The sequence below is a fragment of the Saccostrea echinata genome, unplaced genomic scaffold, assembly GCF_033153115.1.
Source record: "Saccostrea echinata isolate AGI-Se365-2 ecotype Australia unplaced genomic scaffold, CSIRO_AGI_Sech_v1 ptg000004l, whole genome shotgun sequence".
Taxonomy (NCBI): Eukaryota; Metazoa; Mollusca; class Bivalvia; order Ostreida; family Ostreidae; genus Saccostrea; species Saccostrea echinata.
The window spans coordinates 7,353,841-7,379,616 of NW_026889753.1; the positions used below are offsets into that span (position 1 = coordinate 7,353,841).

The 25,776-nt window shown below is 32.3% G+C and overlaps 2 protein-coding genes across 6 annotated transcripts in view; one reads left to right on the forward strand and one right to left on the reverse strand.

Annotated features, from left to right (window-relative positions):
* Positions 1-1,903: 1,903 nt before the first annotated feature.
* Positions 1,904-3,155, forward strand: LOC133179449 (putative ankyrin repeat protein RF_0381). The gene is made up of 3 exons (XM_061314205.1): positions 1,904-2,298; positions 2,484-2,582; positions 2,674-3,155. Exons 1-3 carry the CDS (start codon positions 1,980-1,982, stop codon positions 3,048-3,050), a joined length of 795 nt encoding a protein of 264 aa, XP_061170189.1. The 5' UTR covers positions 1,904-1,979; the 3' UTR covers positions 3,051-3,155.
* Positions 3,156-16,186: 13,031 nt separating this feature from the next.
* Positions 16,187-25,776, reverse strand: part of LOC133179093 (centrosomal protein of 164 kDa-like) — a 29,351-nt gene continuing 19,761 nt past the window's right edge. For 3 of the 5 annotated variants that reach the window (XM_061313826.1, XM_061313827.1, XM_061313830.1), the window contains 16 exons: positions 25,458-25,541; positions 25,203-25,271; positions 24,918-25,111; positions 24,499-24,683; positions 24,331-24,392; positions 24,106-24,200; positions 23,844-23,997; positions 23,639-23,686; positions 20,565-20,729; positions 20,206-20,338; positions 19,942-20,100; positions 19,579-19,699; positions 19,396-19,484; positions 19,176-19,245; positions 17,912-18,076; positions 16,187-16,906 (listed from right to left, as the gene is read on the reverse strand). In XM_061313826.1, the coding sequence (XP_061169810.1) occupies positions 16,771-16,906; positions 17,912-18,076; positions 19,176-19,245; positions 19,396-19,484; positions 19,579-19,699; positions 19,942-20,100; positions 20,206-20,338; positions 20,565-20,729; positions 23,639-23,686; positions 23,844-23,997; positions 24,106-24,200; positions 24,331-24,392; positions 24,499-24,683; positions 24,918-25,111; positions 25,203-25,271; positions 25,458-25,541 (1,929 nt within the window). In that variant the 3' untranslated portion in view covers positions 16,187-16,770. Of the gene's footprint in view, positions 16,907-17,262; positions 17,522-17,911; positions 18,077-19,175; positions 19,246-19,395; positions 19,485-19,578; positions 19,700-19,941; positions 20,101-20,205; positions 20,339-20,564; positions 20,730-23,638; positions 23,687-23,843; positions 23,998-24,105; positions 24,201-24,330; positions 24,393-24,498; positions 24,684-24,917; positions 25,112-25,202; positions 25,272-25,457; positions 25,542-25,776 lie in introns of those variants that run through there. The other 2 variants (XM_061313829.1, XM_061313828.1) reach the window with 2 other exon arrangements.

A 25,776-nucleotide genomic window follows, 5' to 3' on the forward strand; every position in this document is an offset into this window, starting at 1 on the left:
CAACCATGCCTACTAAACTTTTTGACATCATAGACAACTGCATTTTGAATAAAAATGGAATTCATGAATTTTCAAATCTTGTCCCTGATCGTCTGCAAACTTGTTTTGTTAAAAACATTCTGATACTATACTCAAGACTCCGAGGTTAATATTAAAAAGATTCTTGAGTTTCTCACTGACAATATCTTTGTAGTTTTTCGAAACTAGGCTCCTGTAATCTGTTGGAATTACCATGGGTTCTAATTGTGTCCTGTTGTTAGCAGACCTGTTTTTGTCTTCATATGAAGCAGACTTTATTTTTAAAAACTTCCACATGAAACGAATGTTTATATTCTGCATTAAGATATATCGAGGTTGTTTTATTAATTAACAATATTCAGTTCACTCCTACAATATTTGGATGTAACCCGCTGAACTCGAAATAAAAGACAACACACAGAGTCTGACATATATTTCATATCTGGATATGCTTTATTAGAGAAAGACTTTGATGGCAAACTGACAACTAAACATGATGATAAACTTGATGTCTTCAACTTTTCTATTGTTGATTTCCTTTCTATATATAGTAATATACCATATTCACCAGCATAAAAATTTATATCTCCCAGTTGATCCGATACAAAAGAGCGTGTTCTACGTATGAACAATTTAATTTTAAGACGAGTCAGGCTATTGACAGGTAAATTAATGATACAACGATATCAACAATCTCCTATAAAGTTTATTTTAAATTCTGACGTAGATACAATGTTTGCAAATACAATCTGTCGTTAAGTTGAATATTGACTGACGTCTTTCACAAAAACTGGTAGACCATCATATTTACATATAACTCCTAAGGATTTTCCCGTTTACCCGATCATGACAAGGAGCACTCGCCGCGATTTCAGATGTCTGTGTTGGCTCTTTAATAATTGAGTTGATTAAATGAACTTTTGAGATCAACAACTATTTATTTTTCTCAAACCGATCGCGGTAGCCTAGTGGAAGGGTGCTCGCGTCGTGATCGGGAGGTACGGGTTCAATTCTGGTTCCCAGCGCCGCGTCAAACTTTTAAGTTAAACGTTTAACAGGTAGTGACTATTCATTCGCCAAGTGTCCGGCATCAGGGTCTTTCGGATATGACTTTTAAAAGGTCCCGTGTCAAGGTAGGCATTGGCATGTCATAAAAATAAAACAACCGGTATTCGACTTCGACTCATCTGAGTGAAATTTTTTTCGTAAGGAATGTAAAACAACAATCAATTAATCGTTATCTTCACATTTCATTCTTAAATAACTGGTTTAATGTCATTTTTAAACAAGGTTGTACTAAAAACGTTTCCAGAACATTTGGAATCTTTCGCGGAATTGTTCTATTATCAATTCATCATTTTTGTTCTATTTTGAATTTAAAAAAAAATCATTAATTGTTTCTTTATTCTAAATAGGTCAATTTCTTCGAAATAACAAACAAAAATGTCAAACTGCTGTATTACCCTTGTAATATACTGCTTCAAACATTTATTGTGTTTACTGGAAATGCATTATTTCAATTGATACCATTAACATAAATAAAAAAAACTTTTCCTTTATGTTTTGCTTTGAATATTCATTCTATTTGTTGAGTGTCAATCATAAGGAAAACCATAGTAAATTATAACAACAAGATATTACACATATCGTTAATCATTGTGTGATGAGTAAACATAAAATATTACGCACACGATGTGATTGGACATTAGATGTGCTTTATTACCTTTCTCGTATGCTGTTTCGTGCAGGATTTAACAAGGTAAACAGCTTACCTATGAATGAGATCCAAGGTTTCGTCATGACGTCGTGAGAAAAAGGGGTTGAGCTTCATAGTGTCGGAGGTTTCTATATAAATCTTAACACTCGGAGTAGAAGTAGCATTTTCCTTCCATCCCACATAGAGTCGAATCAGATTACTTTTTCTCTAACAGGGATAAAGTAACTTCTGTAAATCGATTATAATGTCTAGATCTGGGCTACAAATGAAACTATCCTCCAGTTTGCCTTCTTTTTCGCCTTACTTCGAAAGAAGGGGAGCACGTGGACGGGCTGATTCCGAACCCAAGAATCTTTTTGCTTTGGGAGAAGAGATTACTACCAAAAATGCCAAAGGACAGTCCTTAATTTTCTATGCAATTCGTTTTGGACATAAAGGCTTGGCCAAGGAGTTGTTGGAGAAGGGTTGTGATCCAAATGAAGCAGATAACGCGAACCATTACCCCATACACGAAGCTGTAGATCAGTCAGAGACAGCAATGATAGAACTTCTGAAAGAATATGGTATGGCTTTGCAATATTTTTTTCATTTTTATTAAGCAATGAAAATAGATATAAGAATAAGCAATATAAATTCAGGTATCTAAAATATTACTACCACCAATTCTTTTTTTTTTTTTTTAATTCAGTACTAAATTGTAGTAAAATTTATAAAAACGATGTTTGTCTATATTTTTTTACTTTTCCAGGTGCCGACCTCAATGTTAAGAATCTGTTAGGTCAGACTCCTCTCATGAGAGCTGTTCTTTTTGATGATGTTTTGATTGTTAAAACTCTCCTTAAAGCAGGTAAATATAAATTCTTGTTTGCTTTTTTTACGAAAAAAAACTTATCATAAATTTTGATCATATATCATCAAATTGTTTGTATGTTCTTCAGGTGCAGATCCCTATCAGAGAGACATTTCGGGTCAAACCCTTATCGAGTATGCGCTGTCTTCTGGTAGAGAGAACACATGTCTCTTCCTGCTACAGAATGGATATGAATCCCAGACCATGGATAACATTCACCTGAATCATCTGACCACATCTGAGAGGTCCGGCACTGTGGTCAACTCTTTAATCAATTTCCTGACCAACATTAAGAAAAAGAAGGGACTGGTCAAAAATAAAATAGCAGAGAAAACGCAAAACCTGACACCCTTGAAGGTGAATTTAAAGTTCTCGAAGAAATACGTTTTAAAGAAAAAGAATTGCATTGGTCCAGTTAAGCGAGATATTGACTTGCCTAATTTTGCAATTCTGAATATTCATTGATTCCATGATATTTGTGCACACTGAAATCCGTTTCATTTGTTTAACAGATTATTGTTAAATTTAATTAATAATACTTGTATGTACTATGTACACTTTCTGCATCTAATAAAGGCAAAAAAAAACCCAACAAATTCTTTGATTTTTTTTAATCAAATGCAGATCATTTAAGAAAGGTTTATAGATTAAAAATACTAGTTCAGTATGTATCTCATGAGGATAAATATATGTAATCTTTATGTCCAATACGGTCGGTGAAATACATCATCTCAATAAATGCTTCGACTGTCGTCGATTATCATATGTGGACTGAAAATAAATTTTAAAAATTTGATACACGTATATTCAAGATATATCTGTATATTATGATATTAAGTATAACAGGTTTAAAATGAGGAACTGTACTTTTAAAGCATATTTTCCTGATTTTATACAATTGAAGTTTCAAAAATATAAGACAGAAAGAACTTATTCAAAAAGGGTACTACTGCTTCTTTCAATATTATCCTACGAGTACACTGTAAAAAGTAGTGTTCATTTTTAACATGTTCTTGTGTTATTTGATCCACGGCAGTGTTAAAACTTGAACGCATCATATATTAACGGTGTAAAATCTTAAACACATAGTGCATTTAAGTATTCCATGTACTCTGCTTTAACATACACGTGTTAATAGCTTCTTTAGTCTTCTTGCAAGTTTATTTCTATTAATATTACTAGTTTGTTTTTACCTTTGATTTTATGAATATAAATTTCTAGCTTAGATTGTGTAAATATTCTGTAACTCCCCCGACTGATATATTTTCTGAACAGATATCAATACCTTAGTATATAAATATGTGTATATAATTTTAGGTGTATATCAATTTATATGCATTACATGTACACTGACATGATTAATAATATTCATTATCTGTTTGTTACAATATCATTAAAACTACTTGAATTGTTTTTGTTGAAAAAAAATCACTTAAATGCAAGTAACTGACACATACTATATTGTTAAATAACACCAGTGTTAAAATTAGGAATTATTTCATTAACACATTAAGTGTATTATAAGTGATTTAACTGGCCTCTCTCTAGTTGACCTACATGTAACCTTTTGCCGCCGCAATTTTTTTTTTCAAAGTGCGTTAAAATTGGTACAAAATCAACGCATTTTTAAAAAAAATTCAAAGTGCGTCAAATTTGGGACAAAATTAATGCACTTTGAAATTTTTTTCAGTGTACGTTTAGAGTGTACATCAGCATTTTTTCTATCATGGAAATTCTTTGAAAATATATATATAAAAACAAAAATTCTGGTCTTAGATTTTAGTAATGGACAGCATCATTTATCATATTTCTTTCCAAAACCTGATGAATTGATCTATTCTTATTGAGAACGAGGAAAAAACAGGTAGAAGGTCCCTCGGCAAAACTCTTTATCTTTCCTACCCAAATATATATGTATTTACATATCTGGTATGGCATTGATCTACCTTCTCTCAATAAATTTGAGTTAACAAAACATAGATGAAAAAAGATTTTTTTTTTGAAAAAAAATTATAAGTAAACGAGGTAAAAATTTTAGTCGAGACAGAAAGAGAGAATCTTCATGGTATGGATAAATCATCATTACTCCCTATTCCCTAAGAAAAATTCGATACTCTATGTCACTTATCGGTCCCTAATCTACCGAACTTATTAAAGACTGGATAAAATAAAAAAGAAACGAAATTATGCTATTAAACAATCATTCCTCCATTATTTCTAAAAGACCCATTTCCCTTTTATAATATTTACGAGAACCTTTGGGAACAAGACATCCCCTAAAAACGTTAACCATGCAGGTTCAAATAATTATTTATCATTTGCAAGAATATTTACCAAGCCATGCACATTTTTCTTCAAAATGCGTTGATATGGTCGATATTAGCGCACTTTGAATAGAAATATTTATTTTTCAAAGTGCGTAAACTTTATACCAAATTTAACACAATGAATTTTTTTTTCCAAAGTGGGTAATTTTTCAAAGTACGGAAGTCGTTAGGTGCCAGGTAGAAAAATATTTTATCTAATTATCTGGCGGCCGCCACATAAATAACCGGTGGCCGCCAGAAACTTATCTGGCGGCCGCCAAATAATTTTCTAGCGATCGCCAGATAAAAAGATCTGGCGGCCGCCAGTAAACCTTCTGGCGGCCGCCAGATCTATTTATCTGGAGACCGCCAGAAATTATATGGCGGTCGCCAAATAATTTTCTGGCAGCCGCCAGATCTTTTTATCTGGCGACCGCCAGAAAATTATTTGGCGGCCGCCAGATAAAATATTTTTTCTCCCTGGCATCAATCGGCTTCCGTATCAAAGTGCGTTGTAAAAACGGCAAACAATGTTCTCTTCAAATGAAAATGCAATAATGTTTAACGAAGAGGTGTGTTAAACGGTTTTGTAAGAAAATTCTAATTCTGAATCTCATAGTAATAGTAAGCGAGAATACTGCGGTGTGCCTATTATATAAATGTAAAGATTAAAAGCAGAAATCATGTACTTGTTTATCTTGAGTTTTTGTCGTAATTTCTGACAATTATAGCAAGATAAAAGAGTAAATTGTTGACTTTAACAACTATTATGATTAGTGAACACTATAATTTGTAAGTATACTTATTTATCTCTTTGCCAGACCCTTGGTGGCAATGACATTTTTCTTATCTTCTTCTGCAATTATCGTAACATGCTTAAATGTCGACCACAACTAATTTGTTCTCGTTTTAAAAGAGAAAATTTGGTGCATTTGAGATCCGGTATAAAGAATACCACAAGTCATTTTAACCAATTGTTCACCGATACGACTGTATTAAGCATGATAGGAAGGAATTTGTTGAAATTTTTGGTTAATTAGCAATTTCCATTGCCAGGTGTGGACAAATAGAGAAATGAGAGGTTTTTTTCCGAGACGCGGAGGAAGTAAATTATCTCACCTTAAACATGTTAAACAGGATCAAAATACATTGGCGTTCTTGAGACAAGTTATCAGTACCTTACCTCTGAAATTATCAAAACAGTTGAAATAAGAGTGTAGAATCTAAATAACGTAAGCGAATATCCTTCTAAATTGCCAAAGGTTGAACAATTTTGAAGAATAATGAAAATTAAAACAGCATATTTATGAAGTAAATATCAATGAATCTAAGCTGTAAGATCTATGTAGTATATTAGTATTGACTTGAGTAGTATTTACACACCAGATTTGGCACGAATGACAATTTCTATTATTGCCATTTTATACGCATGAACAAGTTCTTTCTCTCTTATGAAATATATGGAGATAACGAACAGTATTCAAACTCAAAAGTCCAGATATAAAGTATGGATTTTTTCGGGGAAAAAGATCATGAACTGAAAACCCAATAAATGTTTAAAGTACAATTTTATGATCAAATATCCATTTCACGAGTCTTATCACAAACAGGATCTAGATATCAAATTAAATACTTGTGAATTATATGGCAACGTACCCGTATACAGTATGTGGTAAAATGTCGGTATCATTATCGAAAACAGATTAAATTAAGGCAGGATTTTTTATGTTTGAGTTCAATCCCTACACAAGCCTCTAATATAATTTCTATAATTTAAATTTGTTTTATCATAGAATAAATCTTGCCCAAAGAGGTTTCCCTGGAAAATTTTACTTAAAACATGTACAATTTTGTACCTTTCATGAATGTATTGATAATAAACAAACAGTTTCAATAAGTAATACGTTTGAAAATTGAAATGCAGAGACATAATATGTATGATATTTTGGTACGTTTTAAAGTTTAAGTTTGATTACGTAATGTTCAGATACAAGAAAGTCGTTATTATTTTATAAAGCGGTAATAAAAGATAATTGCCAATATAAACAATGTCACTTAAGACATTATTGACAATATTAAACAAAAGTCAAAATTAAACTTTCTTAATTCAGTGTAAAAGTGTTAAGGAAGCTTGTTTTCCTGACTTAGAAGAGAATCAAGGTATTAAAAGTCTACCCAAAGCAAATGACGTATATGTACACAAGTCCAAATGAATATTAAGGATAGAATATATTACGGGAATAGGGAATAACCTTCTAACTTCTGATTGCCTATATTACGAGAGCCCATTCCAACTTATATTTTATGTTCCTCACTACAACAGATAGGGACAGAAAGACTGAATGGATTTAAATCGTTAAGAAGCAAAAAATCAAGTTGTAAAATGTTGTGTTAGTGGCCGAAAGACATCTACTAATAATAAGATCAAAACAGAAATACTGCTTTATTCCCAAAGAATATGCATATATGTTTAAAACTCTTAATATCAGTATTCCAACTACCATTTTAAAACAAATGATTAAAATTTCGTGTCTTCAAAATCGGGTGATCTAAACAATAATATATAGTTCGCCATTTGAAAGCATGTAAAATTTAATCAATAATGATGAAGAGATTATAGATCTTTCAATTTTTAGCGTGAAAATAATGAGGTCATCTATGAAAATTTGCTTTGTAATATTCTTCATCTTCAAGGTCATAGGGTTCCCCCAAATCAAGACTATTAAGTTGGTTTTTATCAAAACATTGATTGTTTTTCGTTGTTTTAAAACTCAAATTTCACGTTTTCATGAATTTGTATTTAATTTCAATATACTGTAAGCGTATTTTATTTGGCTATGTAATCTATTTAGCTCCTTTCGCGGAAAGCAGCTTCCGCTAAATTAAGTACAAAGCTAAATGTCTTGATACACATTCATATAAAGTACATTTTGAAAGCGCTAAATCAAATCCACGCTAATTTTTTGAAAAAGCAATTCAGCCATATAAAATGCATGCACCGTATATATAAAAGTCTAGATTGGGTAGAATGGGAAAAAAATCTGGTTTGATAGGAAAGTTCCATGATGTATATATGTGTTTTAGCAATAATAAAACCTGTATAATCTGTTTAACAAATTTCTTACACATAATTTTGAGAATCCCATGCCCTTAACAGAGATCTTTGCAGCAGGGTTCTATATTGTAATATATATTTTTATTACTCATGAAGGCTAAAATCTACATGATTTTTCTTAATTTCTACCTATTTCTAAGCATGCGAGGTCCTACATACTGACACTAACAGATCAACATGTTTATTACATCCACAGGAGTGATCGATGATGTCATTAATGTCTTGAAATTTAGGTGCAGTTTGATGTGTGTTATCTACATGTAAACATAATATTTAGGATTATCTTACACCAAATAACGTAAAGAGAATACGTAACATATGTAAATGTATTACATTTGTATTTTAATTACACAGACCTATTTACGTATATGTAATGATCAACTTTTTTTAACCTGAACAAAAAACAAAAGAAGTCAATTTATCTACTACATACATATTTTTTGTGGATTCTACGCTTATGTGCTGCATACTATTTATACATATTTTTAAGTTTACATCAGCAAAACCAACTTTACATCAGAGATGAATTATGCTGATATTGTTTACCACTCTCTGTTGCAACCAGTTTCTTTAAAGTGAAATTTTGAGTTCTACGTTTCAAAAAAGAATCTTTATATAATTTAAATTGTGTTCATGTTATTTACATTAAGGGTCGACAAGGACTTTTGCATTTCTAACAATATAATTGATATAGAAAAACAGCATTAAATGTATTTCTTAGACTTCAATTTGGCGAAAGCTGTCCTAAAAAACATATCATATATTTTATACTCAAATTAAAAAAAAATAAATATTATGCTAGGCTACAATCTATTTTATGATTACATCCGCCCACAGACTTAACTTTCAAATCGAAAAAAAAAAATTGTCCAATATTACTACATGAATAGGGAAAGATGACAATAGAAAAAGCTGTAGTCATTTCGGTTGTCATATATGTGTACTTTAGTTGTTAGTTGGCAATTAACGTCTGTAGTCAGTAAAACATCCAAGTATGAAACAGATGATTCAGACTCTGTAGTCTTTTATTTCGAATTCAATAGGATATACATTAAATCAACGTATGAATGAAAATTAATATGGTATGGTCGATATATCTTACTCTCAAATTTAAGGCCGCAGCAATTAACTGCTTGTTTTCATGTAGAAACTGATTTTTGAAATTGATAATTGAGATTTTCCAAAAGTTTCATAAGCTTTGAAGCGGAGAATCTTATAATACTTCACTTAGCAAAATAGGTGCTTGTAAATAGAGATCGTCTCGACCGCGTATCAAGGTTAAGGTCACAGGGTTAGAGATGTTGATTGGTTATTTTTCAACAAGATTAGATTAAGGCAGCAAAATTTTTGTAAGACGATATTAATTTTTTTTTCAAAGAAAAGCAGTTTCACTTTAAAAAAAAAAAGCATGTCATTTTCCTTTTATTAAGATCTTGGAGAGGTTAATTTTTCTATGAGTGTCTAATGGAATTTTCGGACTGGAATATAAATAAGAATACTGATCCCCCATCCTCATGCTTTCTCCAATAGGTTATTTCCTATGTGTAATAGAATGTTATTTATGATGATCAAAAGTTTAACAGTATCTAGCGGTCATTACTGCGCTACATTGAGGATATATATACAATCACATCTACATGGTTTTATGGTTTGGTAAAATGATATGAATAATGTGTTTCGGAGAGGTGAAAAGTTTAACAGCAAAGCCACTTTTTGACATGAAAGCCAAATGTGTGATGATATTCGCCTTTTTATTCTGGTAACATATGAAAGTTTTGGCATCTTAATTTTTATATTCACGATTTCAAACACTATGAATTTCCCGTGTGAATCAAGTAGAACAACGTAATCATGACAAAAGAAGCCAATCGTTATTTTTGATGGACAGCGTTCAATTTTAATCAAGAAAAACATTTCCTTGGTGACAAGAATTTCTATGTTATTATAACAATTCAGATATTAAGCGATCACGAAGAGCATGTCTACTGAGCATGTTAACGATTTCTAGAAAAAATAAGTAAAACCTAAGGTCAAACAGTTCAAAAAAAAAGGGGAAAAAAGAGGTTAAATCAGAAATCTAGCTAATGTATTGTCTCTAAAGGCATTGACAAACACCTTTCAATGTTATATATACAATTTTAAATTTGTAAAATCAAAATTTCTTCAACCCCCCTCCCCCCAAAATTTAAAATTAAAATATACCATAGTTTTAGAGTATACATGTTTTTTTTGAACAGGAACACATCCTCTTCCAATTTAAATCCCAGCACTTGGAATTTTAATGATAAATATATTACGATGGAGACATAGCCTATACCTGTATACTCCCTAAAACTACGATACCTAACGGGATCTAGTAAATGTTCTACCAAGCTTCTTTATTCTTCGCAAAAATATTAATAGCAGTGGAGAACCCTCAGCAGTAAAGTGCAACTACATATTTGAGATGTTAACGTTTGTGGTTTCAAAGTTCTTTCGAATTGTTTAGTGTCAATGTTTAACGAAACCACAAATGTTTCGCCAAAATCAATTGCATCAAAACGTATGACTTTTCAGCACGCTATACAACCATTTTCACGAGGAAATAAAGGTTTTGGACATCACAGACAACGGTGACTGCTTCTATAATAAAATGGAACTCGCAAATTTTCGTATCTTAATTGTCATTGGTCATCTACAAAGTTAACTACTTTGTTTTAAAAAAACATTCTGATTCTACAAACTAGTATTTTATGGTTGATATTAAAAAGATGCTTGAATTCCTTTTTGACAATATAAATGTAGTCTTTGGAAACAAGGTATTCCAATAATCTGTTGGAATTTTCATGGGTACTTACTGTGCCCCTTTATTAGCAAACCTGTTCTGTATTCTTAAGAAGCACAATTTATTCAAAAATCCACAAGAAAAGAAGATTTCTCTTGCTATGGTCTTTATTTTATCTATTAACAATAATCATTTTCAATATATCCCGTTGAACTCGAAATAAAAGACACCACAGAGTCTAACACATCTGCTTCGTATTTGGATGTTTTAGTAGAGAAAGACACTGATGACAAACTAGCAGCTAAACTTTAAGAAACACGTAAAGACTTTTCTATGGTCATTTTCCCTTATTGATGTAGTGCTCAATATATAATTATCACCTGCATGTAGTGTTTAATATACATATATGTATATCCATTTGATTAGATACGCAATGTTCTACCTTCATTTTTTTAATGGAGGCAGGCTACTTACAAATTAGTTGATGAATCGATACAATGATTTGTTAGCAAACACAATCTGTTGTAAGGTCGAATGTTGAAGGGGATTTTTCATATAAATTATTGTTTACGGATTTCTCCGTTCACCCAATCATGAACAAGGAGCTCACGGCGTAGGTTACCAGTCGACAGGAGATACTTACTCCACCATGGCACCTGATCCCACCTCTGATATTTTCAGAAGTCCGTGTTTGCCCTGCTCACAATTTGTATTGTTTAATTGAGCATGGTTACTGTTCTTAATCATTTTCTAGAGTCTAAATTTATAAACATCAAAATTCTTGAGATGAAATATAATTAATGCTGTATCATTCTGTCCTATTACAATTCTGCAATGCTTACTGACAAAATCAGATTTCCTAGACTTAGCTAGAACTTTGTTAAACGTGTTATTTTTTTGAATCCTAATACCTCCCATCTTCAATTTTGAAATTTTGCAAATTCCATGCATGTCAGTCGCTTTTAAGAACTATGTTCAAACCTGTTTGTTTTTCTGATTACATGAACTTCGTCCGGGAATGTTTCATTCTGACAGAAATCTTGCTCTACACGTGTAAATGACGGACCCAAATTGTCACCTAACATGCCTAACTTTGACACTGTATCAATGCAATGCATTTAGAGTAACGTGCTTCCTAGTCTTCTTCAACTGAATATTTATTTATAGGATAAACTTCATTATTAAACTAAATCATATAGGTATCAAGTATAGTGACATCAAAGTATAACACCGAAAAAAAGGTGTTTCAAAACATTTTAAATTCTACGCGAAGTAAAAATTTGTCAGGCACACAATCTGAGGCTATAATAAAAGCAATATAATTGACATGCTACATCTTTATTATTGATAATACTCATTCGTGTATGGTCGAGAACATGATTAAACATTGAAGTTCATGAAATATATTTACGTTCATTTGATATTGATAATCATTCCAAACTTCCCTTAATACAAAACTGAATGTTTATCACAGTTTTATAAACAACAAAGATAAAAATGCAGGTAAAGCAATAAATATAGTAATATAAGTAAATAAACAACAACAAAGAGAGAAAATGCAGGTAAAACAATAAATATAGTACTATATATTTTCTAAAATTATTTGGATTTTCTTTTTTTTCACTCCAGACCTGATTAACGTCGGCATTTAGATTATATATAAATTTATAAATATAAAAATATAAAACGATGTTCAGTGAAAAAAAAAAAAAACAAACAATAAACGATAGTGAAGACATATAAGTTTAATTTTTATTATAATAGTTTTTCTTGAATAATGGCCGAGTACTCCATCTGAAAGACAAGCGAGTAACCGGTTACTAAAAACTGACCTATTTGATACATGTAATTAGTGGTTCAGCATTTACTTGCAGTCAGAATCGCCAGTATTCACCAATTGGAAAATCACCTTAGTAAGAATTTTCCAGAGAAGATTACAAATATGCAAATTGACTATGAAAGGGTGCATTTTAGTAACCCCAAATGAAATCATGTATAGTTAGAGAATGCCATTTTATTCATCCATGATTCAACTACCTGTCAATAAACCCAACAAGTATATTACCATTTATAAATACAATATTAAACAAATTTTCCAAATGAATGGAATGGATATTTTTTCAAAATAAGTACTAGTGCCAACAATAAAACAAAAATTAAATTCTTGAATGCATTCAGTAACGTAACATTATACTACATGTATTTTGTTTCATTTCTGATTAAATAATTGCAGTCAAATGTAAAAACCAGAAGTCTCTGATGAGACTGTAGCTCTACTGGTCTGTACGTATAACAAAAGAAAAGTAGCACTTGGATTTGAAAATTTGCAACATGCAACAATAAATAGAATAATGTATTTTAATGTAGTCTACTTCTGTGCAAGTTATATTGAAATCAAACGAAAACTGTAGGAGGAGTAGCGTTTTGAAAGTATTTCACGGAAATTTCTAGTTTTAGTAACCATGACAACATCATTCACCGAAATGAAAAAAACGGAAATACATATTATGTATCGTAGTGTATTCTAATTGTGTGCCAAATTAGATTGAAATCAAACCAAAACTGTAGGAGGAGTAGCGTTTTATGGGAATTTCACAAAAATTTCTATTTTAAGTAACCATGGCAACACTGTTCATCGAATTCAAAAACCGATGCATTAAATTATGTATCTTAGTATAGTCTTCTTGTATGCCTAATTATATTAAAAGCAGACTAAAACTGTAGCAGAAGTAGCATTTTAAAGAAATTTTACAGAAATTTCTGTTTTTAGTAACCATGGCAACACCGTTCATTGAAATCAAAAACTGATGCACTAAATTATGTATGATAGTGCAGTCTACTTGTGTGCAAAGTTATATTGAAATCAGACCAAAACTGTAGGAAGAGTAGTATTTTAAAGGAATTTCACAGAATTTTCTATTTTTAGTAACCATGGCTACACCGTCCATTGAATTCAAAAACCGATGCACTAAATTATGTATGTTAGTGTAGTTTACTTGTGTGCCAAATTATATTGAAATCGGATTAAAACTGTAGGATGAGTAGCGTTTTAAAGGAATTTCACAGAAATTTCTATTTTTAGTAACCATGGCAACATCGTTCATCAAAATCAAAAACCGATGCACTAAATTATGTATCTTAGTGTAGTCTACTTGTGTGCCAAATTATATTGCAATCAGACCAAAACTGTAGGAGGAGTAGCGTTTTAAAGGAATTTCACAGAAATTTCTATTTTTAGTAACCATGGCAACATCGTTCATCAAAATCAAAAACCGATGCACTAAATTATGTATCTTAGTGTAGTCTACTTGTGTGCCAAGTTATATTGCAATCAGACCAAAACTGTAGGAGGAGTAGCGTTTTAAAAGAATTTCAAAGAATTTTCTATTTTTAGTAACCATGGCAATACCGTTCACTGAAATCAAAAACTGATGCACTAAATTATGTATCTTAGTGTAGTCTACTTGTGTGCCAAGTTATATTGAAATCAGACCAAAACTGTAGGAGGAGTAGCGTTTTAAAGGAATTTCAAAGAATTTTCTATTTTTAGTAACCATGGCAACACCGTCCATCGAAATCAAAAACCAATGCACTAAATTATGTATCTTAGTGTAGTCTACTTGTGTGCCAAGTTATATTGAAATCGGACCAAAACTGTAGGAGGAGTAGCGTTTTATTGGAATTTCACAGAAATTTCTATTTTTAGTAACCATGGCAACACCGTTCATTGAAATCAAAAACCGATGCACTAAATTATGTATCTTAGTGTAGTCTACTTGTGTGCCAAGTTATACTGAAATCGGACCAAAACTGTAGGAGGAGTAGCGTTTTGAAAAATTGTTTACAGACAGACAGACGGACACCTTACTATCGCATAAGCTCTTCTGGTCTCTGACCAGTAGAGCTAACAAGGGCCTAGAATCCTCCTTTTATGAATTGCACTACAGCGTCACCTTGACTTGCTTCCGATTTGGCATATCTATGGGCCTCTAGGGGATCAAAATCATTTTTTATTTCCCTAATTATCTCCCCTTGTCCAAGAGTTACATTCTTATTTTTTTTAGCATCAATGAAAGCTCTTGAGCCAAAGACTCTCTGTGACAAATTTAATAAAAAAAATTGCCGAAGGGTTCTTCAGAAATGGCCTACATTCCAAACAGTTGACACACATTGCAAAAATGATCATAACTTTAGCCCTTTGATCCTTCATAGGTTTTCTGATAAAGCCCCACATTTGGTTTTATGAAGCCCCGTTACAGTAAATCTTGTACAGCAAGTGAATTTCTTTCAAATTTCAAGGTTGGGGTTATCTTTCACTGCTCAAACAACTTCAAAACAAATAAAGCAATTCATAAAATATTTTGCTATATTTATTGTTGTAACAAATGAGATTTCATGATAATTAACAACATTCTATCACAGAGTTTCAGAGTTATAAATAAAACAGCACTCTTTTCATAGTAAACTCAAAAATATTGGTCTGCTTTTACCCAACACTTACACAGTAATATCTTTTTGTAAAACCTTTTTCACTACAAAATTGCAAGGCTGATTCTTCACCCAATATGTGAGCATGCTCTCCTACTTTTAGGTAAAGAATTTTATTGTAAAATTATAACAATGAACTCAAGGGCCACAACAGTCACCTAAGTCATATGGCTCTCTTGTTAGCAAACATTTCTACAGAATGAAATCTCCTGTGGCCCAAACCTTTAGTAAAAAGGCATAAATATTTGCATATTAAGGATTCCATTAAGTTGTCTGAGAGAAAAGAGGATACATTTAAATCCAAACTGGACTCTATTCTTCCACTTGATCTGAGACAAGTATCACATTGGGAATCTGATATAGTATATGTATTTATTTTCATTAAAAAAAAAAAAAAAAAAAAAAAAAAAAAAAAAAAAAATTTTAGTTCTTTCTCAAGAGGTCTACAAACGAGACTTGACCTTTATTTGAATGAATTGTATTCACTCAAGGATGCTTTGTGCCAAGTTTGACTGCAATTAGACCTGTTTTTTTTTTTTTTTTTTTAAATAAAGAAATTTACAAAGCTTTTGACACCAGATTATTTATGACAGACTTACAACAAACTTTCATCAGAAAAACTCATTTAGGCTTCTGGCTCAGATGAATAAAGACCGAATAAAAAGTTGTAATGCTGAATATGTGAGGGTAGAACATATAAAAATATACCTGGACGAATTATCAGTTTACAAATGGTGGGATAAATCATTCCACAATACAAATGCTTGATATGAGATATTCAGTGTATAAGGCTGTGTCACTATTCCGAACGGAAGGAATATTCAGTTTTCGTTGAAATGGACTTTCTTGCAGTAATAAAAAAAACACTATATATATATATATGGTACATTTACATGAATTTAAACCTTGTTTTCATTAAGACAAAATGCAAAAGACAAAATGACAATATCAATCACAATGATCATACAAGTAGGAATTATTCTTCCAACTGGGAAAAATATCTATCTGTGAAAGAATATATTATACCCATGCTACAACCATCTACAAAACAGATCATATGTATAAATATATTTCCATTCTTGCAAAAATCCAGTGCAGTTTATAAATCTATGCAGACATTGTGAACACAGTAGAAATGTCTTCTCTTATACCTTACTACTAGTACATACACATACTTACATTTACATCACAATCATGATTTGTTTTTGTTTTCTTGCATCTTAAAAAAATTTGGTTCAGTTTATTCCCAAACTTTATTCAGGGAATTTCTGTCTCGCTCAAATAAGCGCATTCAGAAAAAATGCAAAACTATATCATGGTACCAAAAAACACAACTTCCACTCTTAATCAAAAATACATTCTCATTTCTGAGATACAAATTTGTATATTTTTACATTGCAATTCCGAACTTGCAAGAAATTTCATCCAGTATTCTGCAATCACTAACACTATTAAGTACATATAGTTACATTGCTATCTTGGTTCATTTTTCATGCATTTTTTTTGACAGCTCTAGAAATGTCTCACTCTGATTTCATCATTTTCATCCAGTTCCAGTCGAGTGACTCCCGGGACAGACGGGCATCGCTGAGGCGTGGAAGACAATGGTTCTGTGTCATTTACCTGGGAACGGAGCATGAGGCTGTCTCTAGGTTAGTGGGTTAAGGTTAACTCAGGTGATTCACGGCTTCACACACTTGATTAAGCAGATCCAAATATATAATAAAGTACGAAATCGAAAATTTTTGGATCCACTTAAGTTTTTGATAGAAAACTTGTGACTGGTGTAAAATTCTTTTGATAAACACCTTTGTGCATAATTTCAACATTTTCAGTGCTATCAATTTTCAAAATCGTGCATACTTTTTGGTTAGTACTGCATAGAATGTGAGTAAAGAAGAACACAGCTTAATCTAACAGACAATCTGTCAGCTATAGCCAAAGAATGAGTGCTTAATGATTGATAAAACAGGCCTTGTACTAGGGTATACAAAAAAATGTACAATTAAACAAAGCTTTATGTTAATAAGAAAGACCAATACATTTGTGAGGTAGAAAATGATACATGTTATTGTTGCATGTGAACAATTGCAAATAAGAACAATGAAAATGTGTATATAAAAAAGCATTAAAATATTAACAAATGATTAAATCAGATGTAAGTGGCTCTAGTTACTACACAGTCCTGGCTTGTTTTGGCACCTTGCAACAACAGAGTTTTCCCGAACACAAAACCTTTCTGAGCACACATTACTAGTGATTACTAATGAAGGTTAAGGACTAATGAAATTCTGTTACAGCTTCTATATTCAAGTAAATGCATGTTTGTTATGACGTAAGCATATTCTGACAATGACAGCTTTGAAATAGCACTACTGCAAACAGCCCAAACCATGCACACACAACTCTAACACTCTGTATATCCCCTCTACCTGCTAAAAATATGCCTGGTTTCTGGTATCTTTAATAAACTAGCAAAACTATTTCCTTCATAGACAGTGTACTACTCCATAACAAAATTAACAAGAATGTTTGTACAGATCTTGAAAATTAATGTATTTTCAATTTATCTACATGTATAAATAAATATTCTACAAATTCTCCCCCCTTCCTAATTAATTACCGTAAATTGTGGCTATCGACAGAAGGATACATTGAGCCCTGATCTGACTGTGGGGGATGGATAAATGAGGAGCCAAGGTTTAAGTCCTGACCAAATTTTCGGAGCCACTCCTTCTGCTCTGCCAGTTTGTCCTGAGTGGTGCTAGATGAAGGTAACTGTTGGTGGAGACTAATGCGGTACTGTCTGAGCTGTTCTCTGTAAGGTTGAAACAAATTATTCCTTTAATAATTTTAAGGAGAAATAGAGGAAGAAAGATTTGTCAATTATCAGTCGTTAGTCTTGTTTAGAAACCAAACAAAAAGAAAACTGAACTTATGGCCTTAGCCATCATTAAAAATTTTTTGTTTGATGTACTATGATCCATATTTTTTTCAATGTGGGTACCTAACACATTGATAAACTTCCAAAAAAAAAATCACAAACTTAGAAAGCTATTGATGGTTTCGTTAAAATGAAAAAAAAAAAAAAAAACCAATACTGATGATCTGAATTTTCCTATTTTAAAAAAAAGTACTGAAAAAAAAAAAAGATCGGGTGGGGCAATTTTAACGGGTTGGTCAGAATACATCAAACAAATCATTTTAGTAGAAAATTGGACTTAAAAAAACTTCTGTAATCAGAATTTTTTTTTTTTAAATGGGGACCATGCATAGATTTCCTTTTTTTAAATACAAGGACCAAGGTTAGAAGTTATTAATTTGTTTAATATAAAATTTTTGGTTGTGATTTTTTTTTTTTGCTATTTTTTTTTAAATACAATGTAGTCTATAGATAAGTAGTTTAATAAATGTCATAAAAGTTTACATTACAAATGAGATATTATTAAATGTGCAAATCTCTTAGCATATGCAGTTGTTCATTAGTTTATTACCTCAGTACCAACAATAACAACCTTGGAACATAAATAGAAATAATCCAAAAATAAATCAGGCTTGAGATTCCATGTACTCTTCATTGCCAGTATGGATTTGCTAAAATTTTGTATATTTTAAATTGACTTTGTAAATTCTAACCATGCTTTCAAGAACCTTGTCTACATTTTAAAGAGGAAACAAATTATAGCCATGTTTATTTCCTATGTTTATTAAGGCTGAGTCAGAAGATATTTCTGAAAGTAGTACCATGGGTAGATGTGAACTAGCCAGTTAAATAACCTAGCTTATTCATTAGCACCCCTTTCTTTGCCATCCAGGGGGATAGAGAATATTTATTTTTTTAACTGAAAAAGTCCTAATTCCAAACTTGTTATTTTTTTAAGTCAACAGAAGATATTAATTTCTACCTATGAACATACCTGACTGGTACAGGCCCTGAAGAAATTGTGAAAGTTCCTGGCACAGCACTAGTTAGAGGTGGGCGGCGATCTGCAATAAAATGAGCTTTATCAATGTTAGGATACAATTACTTCAGAAGAGTAAAATTATAACTAAGATTCAACAGATGGTTAAATGACTGGATTACATCATATTATCAGAACATGAACTTTCTTCAGTACTGCATAAATAAAAGTTTACCTCCAAAATACTTTCTCCATTTTCTCTCTAATGATTGTTCTGCATTCATAACTAGGGTGGAATAATCAATCTTGTGCTGAGGATTTTGTCTATAAAACATCATTCAACAAAAATTACAAATGAGAACAAAAAAATGATACCAGATTATAATACACACCAAACTTTATCTTTACAGATACATACAGGTAGGGATTTGATGTTGTCCAGGCCTGGATTGGGGAAGCAGGTACTGTACTCCCTAGCAAACTGGGCGGGGCTGACGGGGCATATATAGGAACATAGTTCCCAGGCTTATCATTAATTCCTACAAAATAAATGAAAATTATTGTGTTACATTTAGTTCAGTGCAAACGAACCTTCTACATATACTGATATTGTTACTGCTTCATTTGTAAAAATGATACATGTAAAAAGTGACAAGGAACAAAAATTTTCAATTGATTATGATACTTTAGAGAATTTTTTCCAATCTCACATTTTGTTCTGCCTAGTTATTGTTATAAGAACAGTAACTCTTACAAATCTCTCAGTAACATTCTTTCTCACCCTGTAGACTGTTGTTTCCATTGCTCCCAATCATTGTTATTACTTTGGCCAAATCAGAGTTAATTCTTTGTAGGGATTGGGCAATGGGATCTCCCTCAGACCGTAATGTGGACATTAATGGAGTACCATTTTGTATTCTAGCATTTTGCTTCTGTAAGGCTTAAAGAAAAAGAACATATTCCTTTCATAAACAATGTATGTTTTAATTTTAAATATTTATTTCTTTTTAGTTTGTTATTTACTTTGTGAAAGAAGACCTGTTACCTTTGAGGACATTATCCAGACTGTTGTCTGTGCTACTAACTCCACTGCTTTCATCATCAGACAAGTCACAGTTTGGAATCTTGGCTGGCCGCCAATGGTGTTCAAAGGGAGAATACTCCTCCTCACTGCCAGACTACAAAAGAGTGCATATTCCTTTTTTTCATTCATTTAATTGTTTTACAGTTACATTAAACTTTTTTCCAAAAATTCTAACAAAAGAAATAATAAATTTATGAATGTCACAGACTAAAACTAATGATGATTTTTTTTTTTTTTTTTTAACAGCAAACCATCACTTCAACTTATATAATAATTATAAAATATATTGGTCTACAAGTTGTACTTATGAAGAAACCTACCTCAATATTTAGCTTGCTACTCATCTGCCGTACTCGCCTCTCCTTCTCCTTCACGAGACGAGAACCAGTTTTGACCTGTGATTCCATGTGATCAATGTCCATAGATTCCTTATCTAGCTTCTGCTTCACCTCCTCCAAGACATGGGGACTATCAGAGGGGAGGTTCTGCAAAACCACAACCCACATGTACATTGAACTGAAATTACTTGTAACATCCTTCAAAAATTTCTCTTTATAATCTTAAACAAATAAAAATTGTGCCTGACATGAATAGTTTTTTTTATTTGAAATTTTGATCATGTGATGATATACACGTTTGTACTGAAAATATATATGTATGTAACAGTATCTTTTTAAAACTGATAAAAGTAATAATGCAGACAACTTCAAACACCCATCAATTTTTGACACATGTATTAATCAACACAAAACAGATTGTTAATACCAGATATCCCTGATTTAAACTATCTACAGGGACATTTTAGTCTACAGTGGCGCCGCGGTAATCCGGACGCCAATAATCCGGACGCTTCACCTTCCGGACGATATTTTTTGGGAACCAATTTTTTCCACGTTATCCTGTCTCATTAATCCGGAAATTTGCGTTCCGGATCCGGACGGTCAATTTCTACTACAAAACGTAATATTTCGTTGAAAAATGACTCGTTTATCCGGACGGTAATTTTTCGAGGAACGACTTTTCACACCTTTCTTGCAGTAGTGATAATTATTGTAAAAACATTGTCCGTGGAGTCAGTTTGAAGGCGGTTACATGTGACCTCTAAACAATAGCGTCTATAATTAGCGTGTGTTTACCTCAAATAAAACACACGTCTTTTATATTATGAAGCCCGAAGAATTTAGCTTATATTGTGCATTAATTAAATTGCTAACGATATACAAATATATGAGAATTTTGGAGAGCTGTAAATAAAATATTTTACTGAATAATAAATCACGAGATTTCGTTGTGATATCGTGTTGCGTAAGTTTATCAAAATACGATCGTACATTATTTGAAACGTTTTTTTTTCTTTTCATAAGACAATTTAATATTATGATACATAATTCAAAAAATATATATCTCTATTAATGCAATAAGAAATACGTAACTGGCGTTAGTTATAAATGCCGATCACGTCTTTTCAAGATATATAACTTAAGAGTTTATAGAAAAAGTATTGATTATCCTGAATATGGCTTGTGTTTACGCTGAATGTTTGCAATACGTACACTGATTGCAGTATTTAGTTACTTACTTCCCTATGTAGTGAATATACGCGGTTAGTCATTTGAACATTCTCAATGGTGATAATGAACAGTTCTACTTAATATGAGCTTGAATAAATAAAAAAAAATGTGCCGAAATAAAACAGTAGCAGATCAAAATTTGGTCAGCCCATGTAACTACACGTCAAATAGAAGGCGAGTAAAGTTTCCTGTGTTAGAAAAGGAAGTCTCAACATAAAACTGCCTATCCATTTTTCATCGTGTAAATTACATTTTAAATTTTTTTCTTTTTTAAATATTTATTATTTCTTTTAAAACTATAAAAATGAAATCAATAAGTCAAGGTAAAATAAAGGTGTTTTCTTTGCCTTCACATTTGATACCACTATGTTCATATGTACATGCTTTAAGAGGGTACGTCTTTTAAGAAGTGATTCACTTATCCGGACGATTCATTTATCCGGACGATTTCGTTGGGGACGGAGGCGTCCGGATTAACGAGGCGCCACTGTATATGTTTGTTCTCTTTAAATACATATATGAATGATACTATATAATCATATACACTATGTATACTGTATTCCAATTGCCAATGCTTTTGTTAGTGATTACAAGTAGATATTTAAATGAAATTTTATCATGCAGTTCTATTATATGGACCTTTCTTTGAACATCTTCACTTGTCAAGGGTTTCTGATCTGAAACCTAGAGTAGATTTCAGATCGGAAACCCTTGGCAAGTGAAGATGTGCTTTGACCTCCTCTATATAGTTTTCTTTTACATGAGAAATACAGTTTTTATTGATACATATACAAAATACATCTGGATGTTTGTTTGTATTAGTAGAAATGATTTTAATGACTATCACACAAAACATGTTAATAACCTGGTACAAGATGGTTTAAAATCTCTCTGCCTAGCTAAATGTATCAGGACTTTTTTGTTTTATTTTGGTTTTCACATTCCGTTAGAAAAAAAAATAAACCAACCAACCAACCAACCAAAAGATAGGAGTTGTCCAAACCAAACTAATCCCCTAAATGAAGCATGATTTAAACATATCCAAATACTGCATCAACCATGAATACAAGGACACATCATTACACTTTTGCTATCTAGGTGATCTGTGATAAGCTAAGAATGAACTTTATCCTCTCTTTCTTCTGATCCACTGAGGTGTAAAATAATGGTTCAATGAAGCAGATCAGTGAATCAAGCATAAAATATAGGTAGGATATAGCATCAAAGTAAACACCCACAGATGCACCATATGCATAGGTTTGGTTTGTATTTCCCTTGGGATACACTGCAAAGTTAGTTGCCTAAATGCTAAGTATATAACCTGTACATGTAAATATAAGTAAGAACAGACCTACATGTAAATTCTGAATCATTAAAGCAAGAAATGAAGGTCAGATGCAGCATCAGGAGGATGCATTATACTGAGTGCTCCAGCATACACCTTATCTGCAAGTTTGATCTGGATATCCTTTGAGATTAAAAATAGTCTACATGACTGTATATGTAAATGTTGAGCTTAACCTTGTCTTTAACAAGCTATAACCCGAGTACAAGCTGCAAGTCACATGCAGTATTATCAGGGCATCACACGAAGTATCTGTAGATGCATCATAGCTGCACATTTGGTTTGGGTACTCCAAAAGATAAAGAGAAATGTAACCTAAAAACTTAATGTTGCATCTACCCCAGGACATAGAGACAGACATACAGACATGGTGACTCCATTATCCCCTACAACTTTGTTGGAGGGTTACACAAATGTACATTTAAAGGAGGACATGCAAGCATGATTCACCACAAGCTAAGATTCAAAGTTCCCTTACAAATCGCACATGCCCCTGGGGCTGATTAGAGGGTGAATCAAATGTGTTCTGCAACAAAACAATTCCAATACACAGTTTTTATTTTAAGACCAGAGAAATCATTCATATCTAGATCGTCCAGAAAAATAATTTTGATTATCTCAGACATTCTCACTTGCTGCCAGATGGTAAAACCTGAGCCATGGAGATAAAGGCTTTAGCTTACCCCTTGTTTCTGTTTTATGACGTCCTTCATCAACTCCTGCTTGGCAGCCAACAGAGCCGCATGTCTTCTCTTTAGTGATTGTCTCTGCTTCCTGAGGAATTCTTTGGCCATTAGTATTGAATCGTTCTCTTTTGCAATCTGAACTTTCACTTCCCTGAAAAATGGAGAAAGAAAACTTTCATCACAAAGTATTATCTTTCATAAGCCAAATGTTGTACTGTTTAGATTTCTCCCTCCTCCCACTCTTCAATGACATTCATACCCATAGTTCTGCTTCTCTATAGGAATGTTTTCGAAAGTGCTGTCTTCTTCCGTAAGAAGATCCTGCCAGTATCTGCCGGTCATGGAGGATATATCCTGAAAGTTAATTTCAAAGTCAATATTACAAACTTATAATTCATGTATCTTTGACTAAACCAAAAGGCAATTAATTCATGTATCTTTGACTAAACCAAAAGGCACTTGTAAAAAAAATCTTAGCTCTTACATCATCATCAGTTCTATCCTCAGCAAAGCTGAATTTCTTTCTATGCTGCCTCTCTGGAATATCTGTAAAATGCACATCAAAAAATAATCCTTAAACATAATACTCTTCATTTACAATGTATTAAACTGGTCCTTCGCTCCCATTCCCCTAGAAACTGGATCCACCTACCACTGATAAGATCCTCCTCTGCATCTACACTGTCTAGCCTGACATGGTGTGGGGGACGCCTTATCGTGTGGGTGGCTCTCATTCTCTCCTCAGCCATGGACTTGGTTTCCTCCGCAGCATCAATGATTTTTTGGTTCAGATGATCAATATCTTTACCTTTCTTGTCTATTCTATCCTTTAAGTCACTATCAAATAAAAAAAAATGTGATAGACAATTTACATTTCAATCCTTTATACATGTATATGAACTTCACAATTTGAAGTAGTACATGTATCCTAGCAATTTTGAAATAAGGGTAATAACTTAACCTAAATAATTTATATCAAACATAAACTATAGATGATTCAATGATGGCAAATTGTGCAGATTCCAGTCTTGTTTCCTTGGTTGCCTTTTAACTTCTCTATATGAAACTTACCGAAGTTTTCGGATGAGCTGTTCTTTGTTCATTTTGAGTTTTGTGACTTCTTCCTCTAGCGCCCGTTTTTCTGCCTTCAGTTGGTCGAGTTCCTCTCGTTCCTGTTGGATTTCCTCCTGATATTGACGTCTCTCCTCTTTCATTCTCTCCAGTTCCTTGGCACTCAGATTACTGGTCCTACTGCCAAATGCTTCCTAATCAATAAGAAATTAATTCAAATTAAATTTGAAATATTTTTTTCAATACTGAGATGCAGTGTAAGTACAATATTATAATGTAACGTACATCTTGTTCCCTGTCAAAACTGGCTGTATTTTCTCGGAAGAGCTTCCTCTTCTCTTCTAGTTTTCTTTCCTAGAAAATCAAATATATGTTTTTATACATGTATTTTCATGTACCATTGGCTTATAATAATTCAATATTGTTGACAAAAACAGAATTAAAGTAAATTTTTGGATACCTGTCCCTGTAAGCTTTTTATAAAATAAGCATTTGTTGAGAAAAACAGAAGTAAGTTTAGTCATCAATATTTTTAAATACCTGTGTCTCTAAGTTTTTGAATTCCTTCTCAACTTGCATCTTTTTTCTCTCTAATTCTGCTCTTCTGTCCTGGAACTCTTCTTCCTTTTTAGAGAATCATTCACACATAAAGTATCATGTCTCAATAACTTTATACATGTACATGTAGCAAATTGTTATTCTTTTATGGAAACTCAGGATGTAAATGTTTTTGTTTACAGTACAAGTAAAATATTTACAGATGTACCATACACCTTTTTTTGGCTCTTGCAAACAACCTTTGGAAATGTCATTACAGTTAGAAGCTTGCTGTCATTCAGATGCATTTAAAAATAAAATT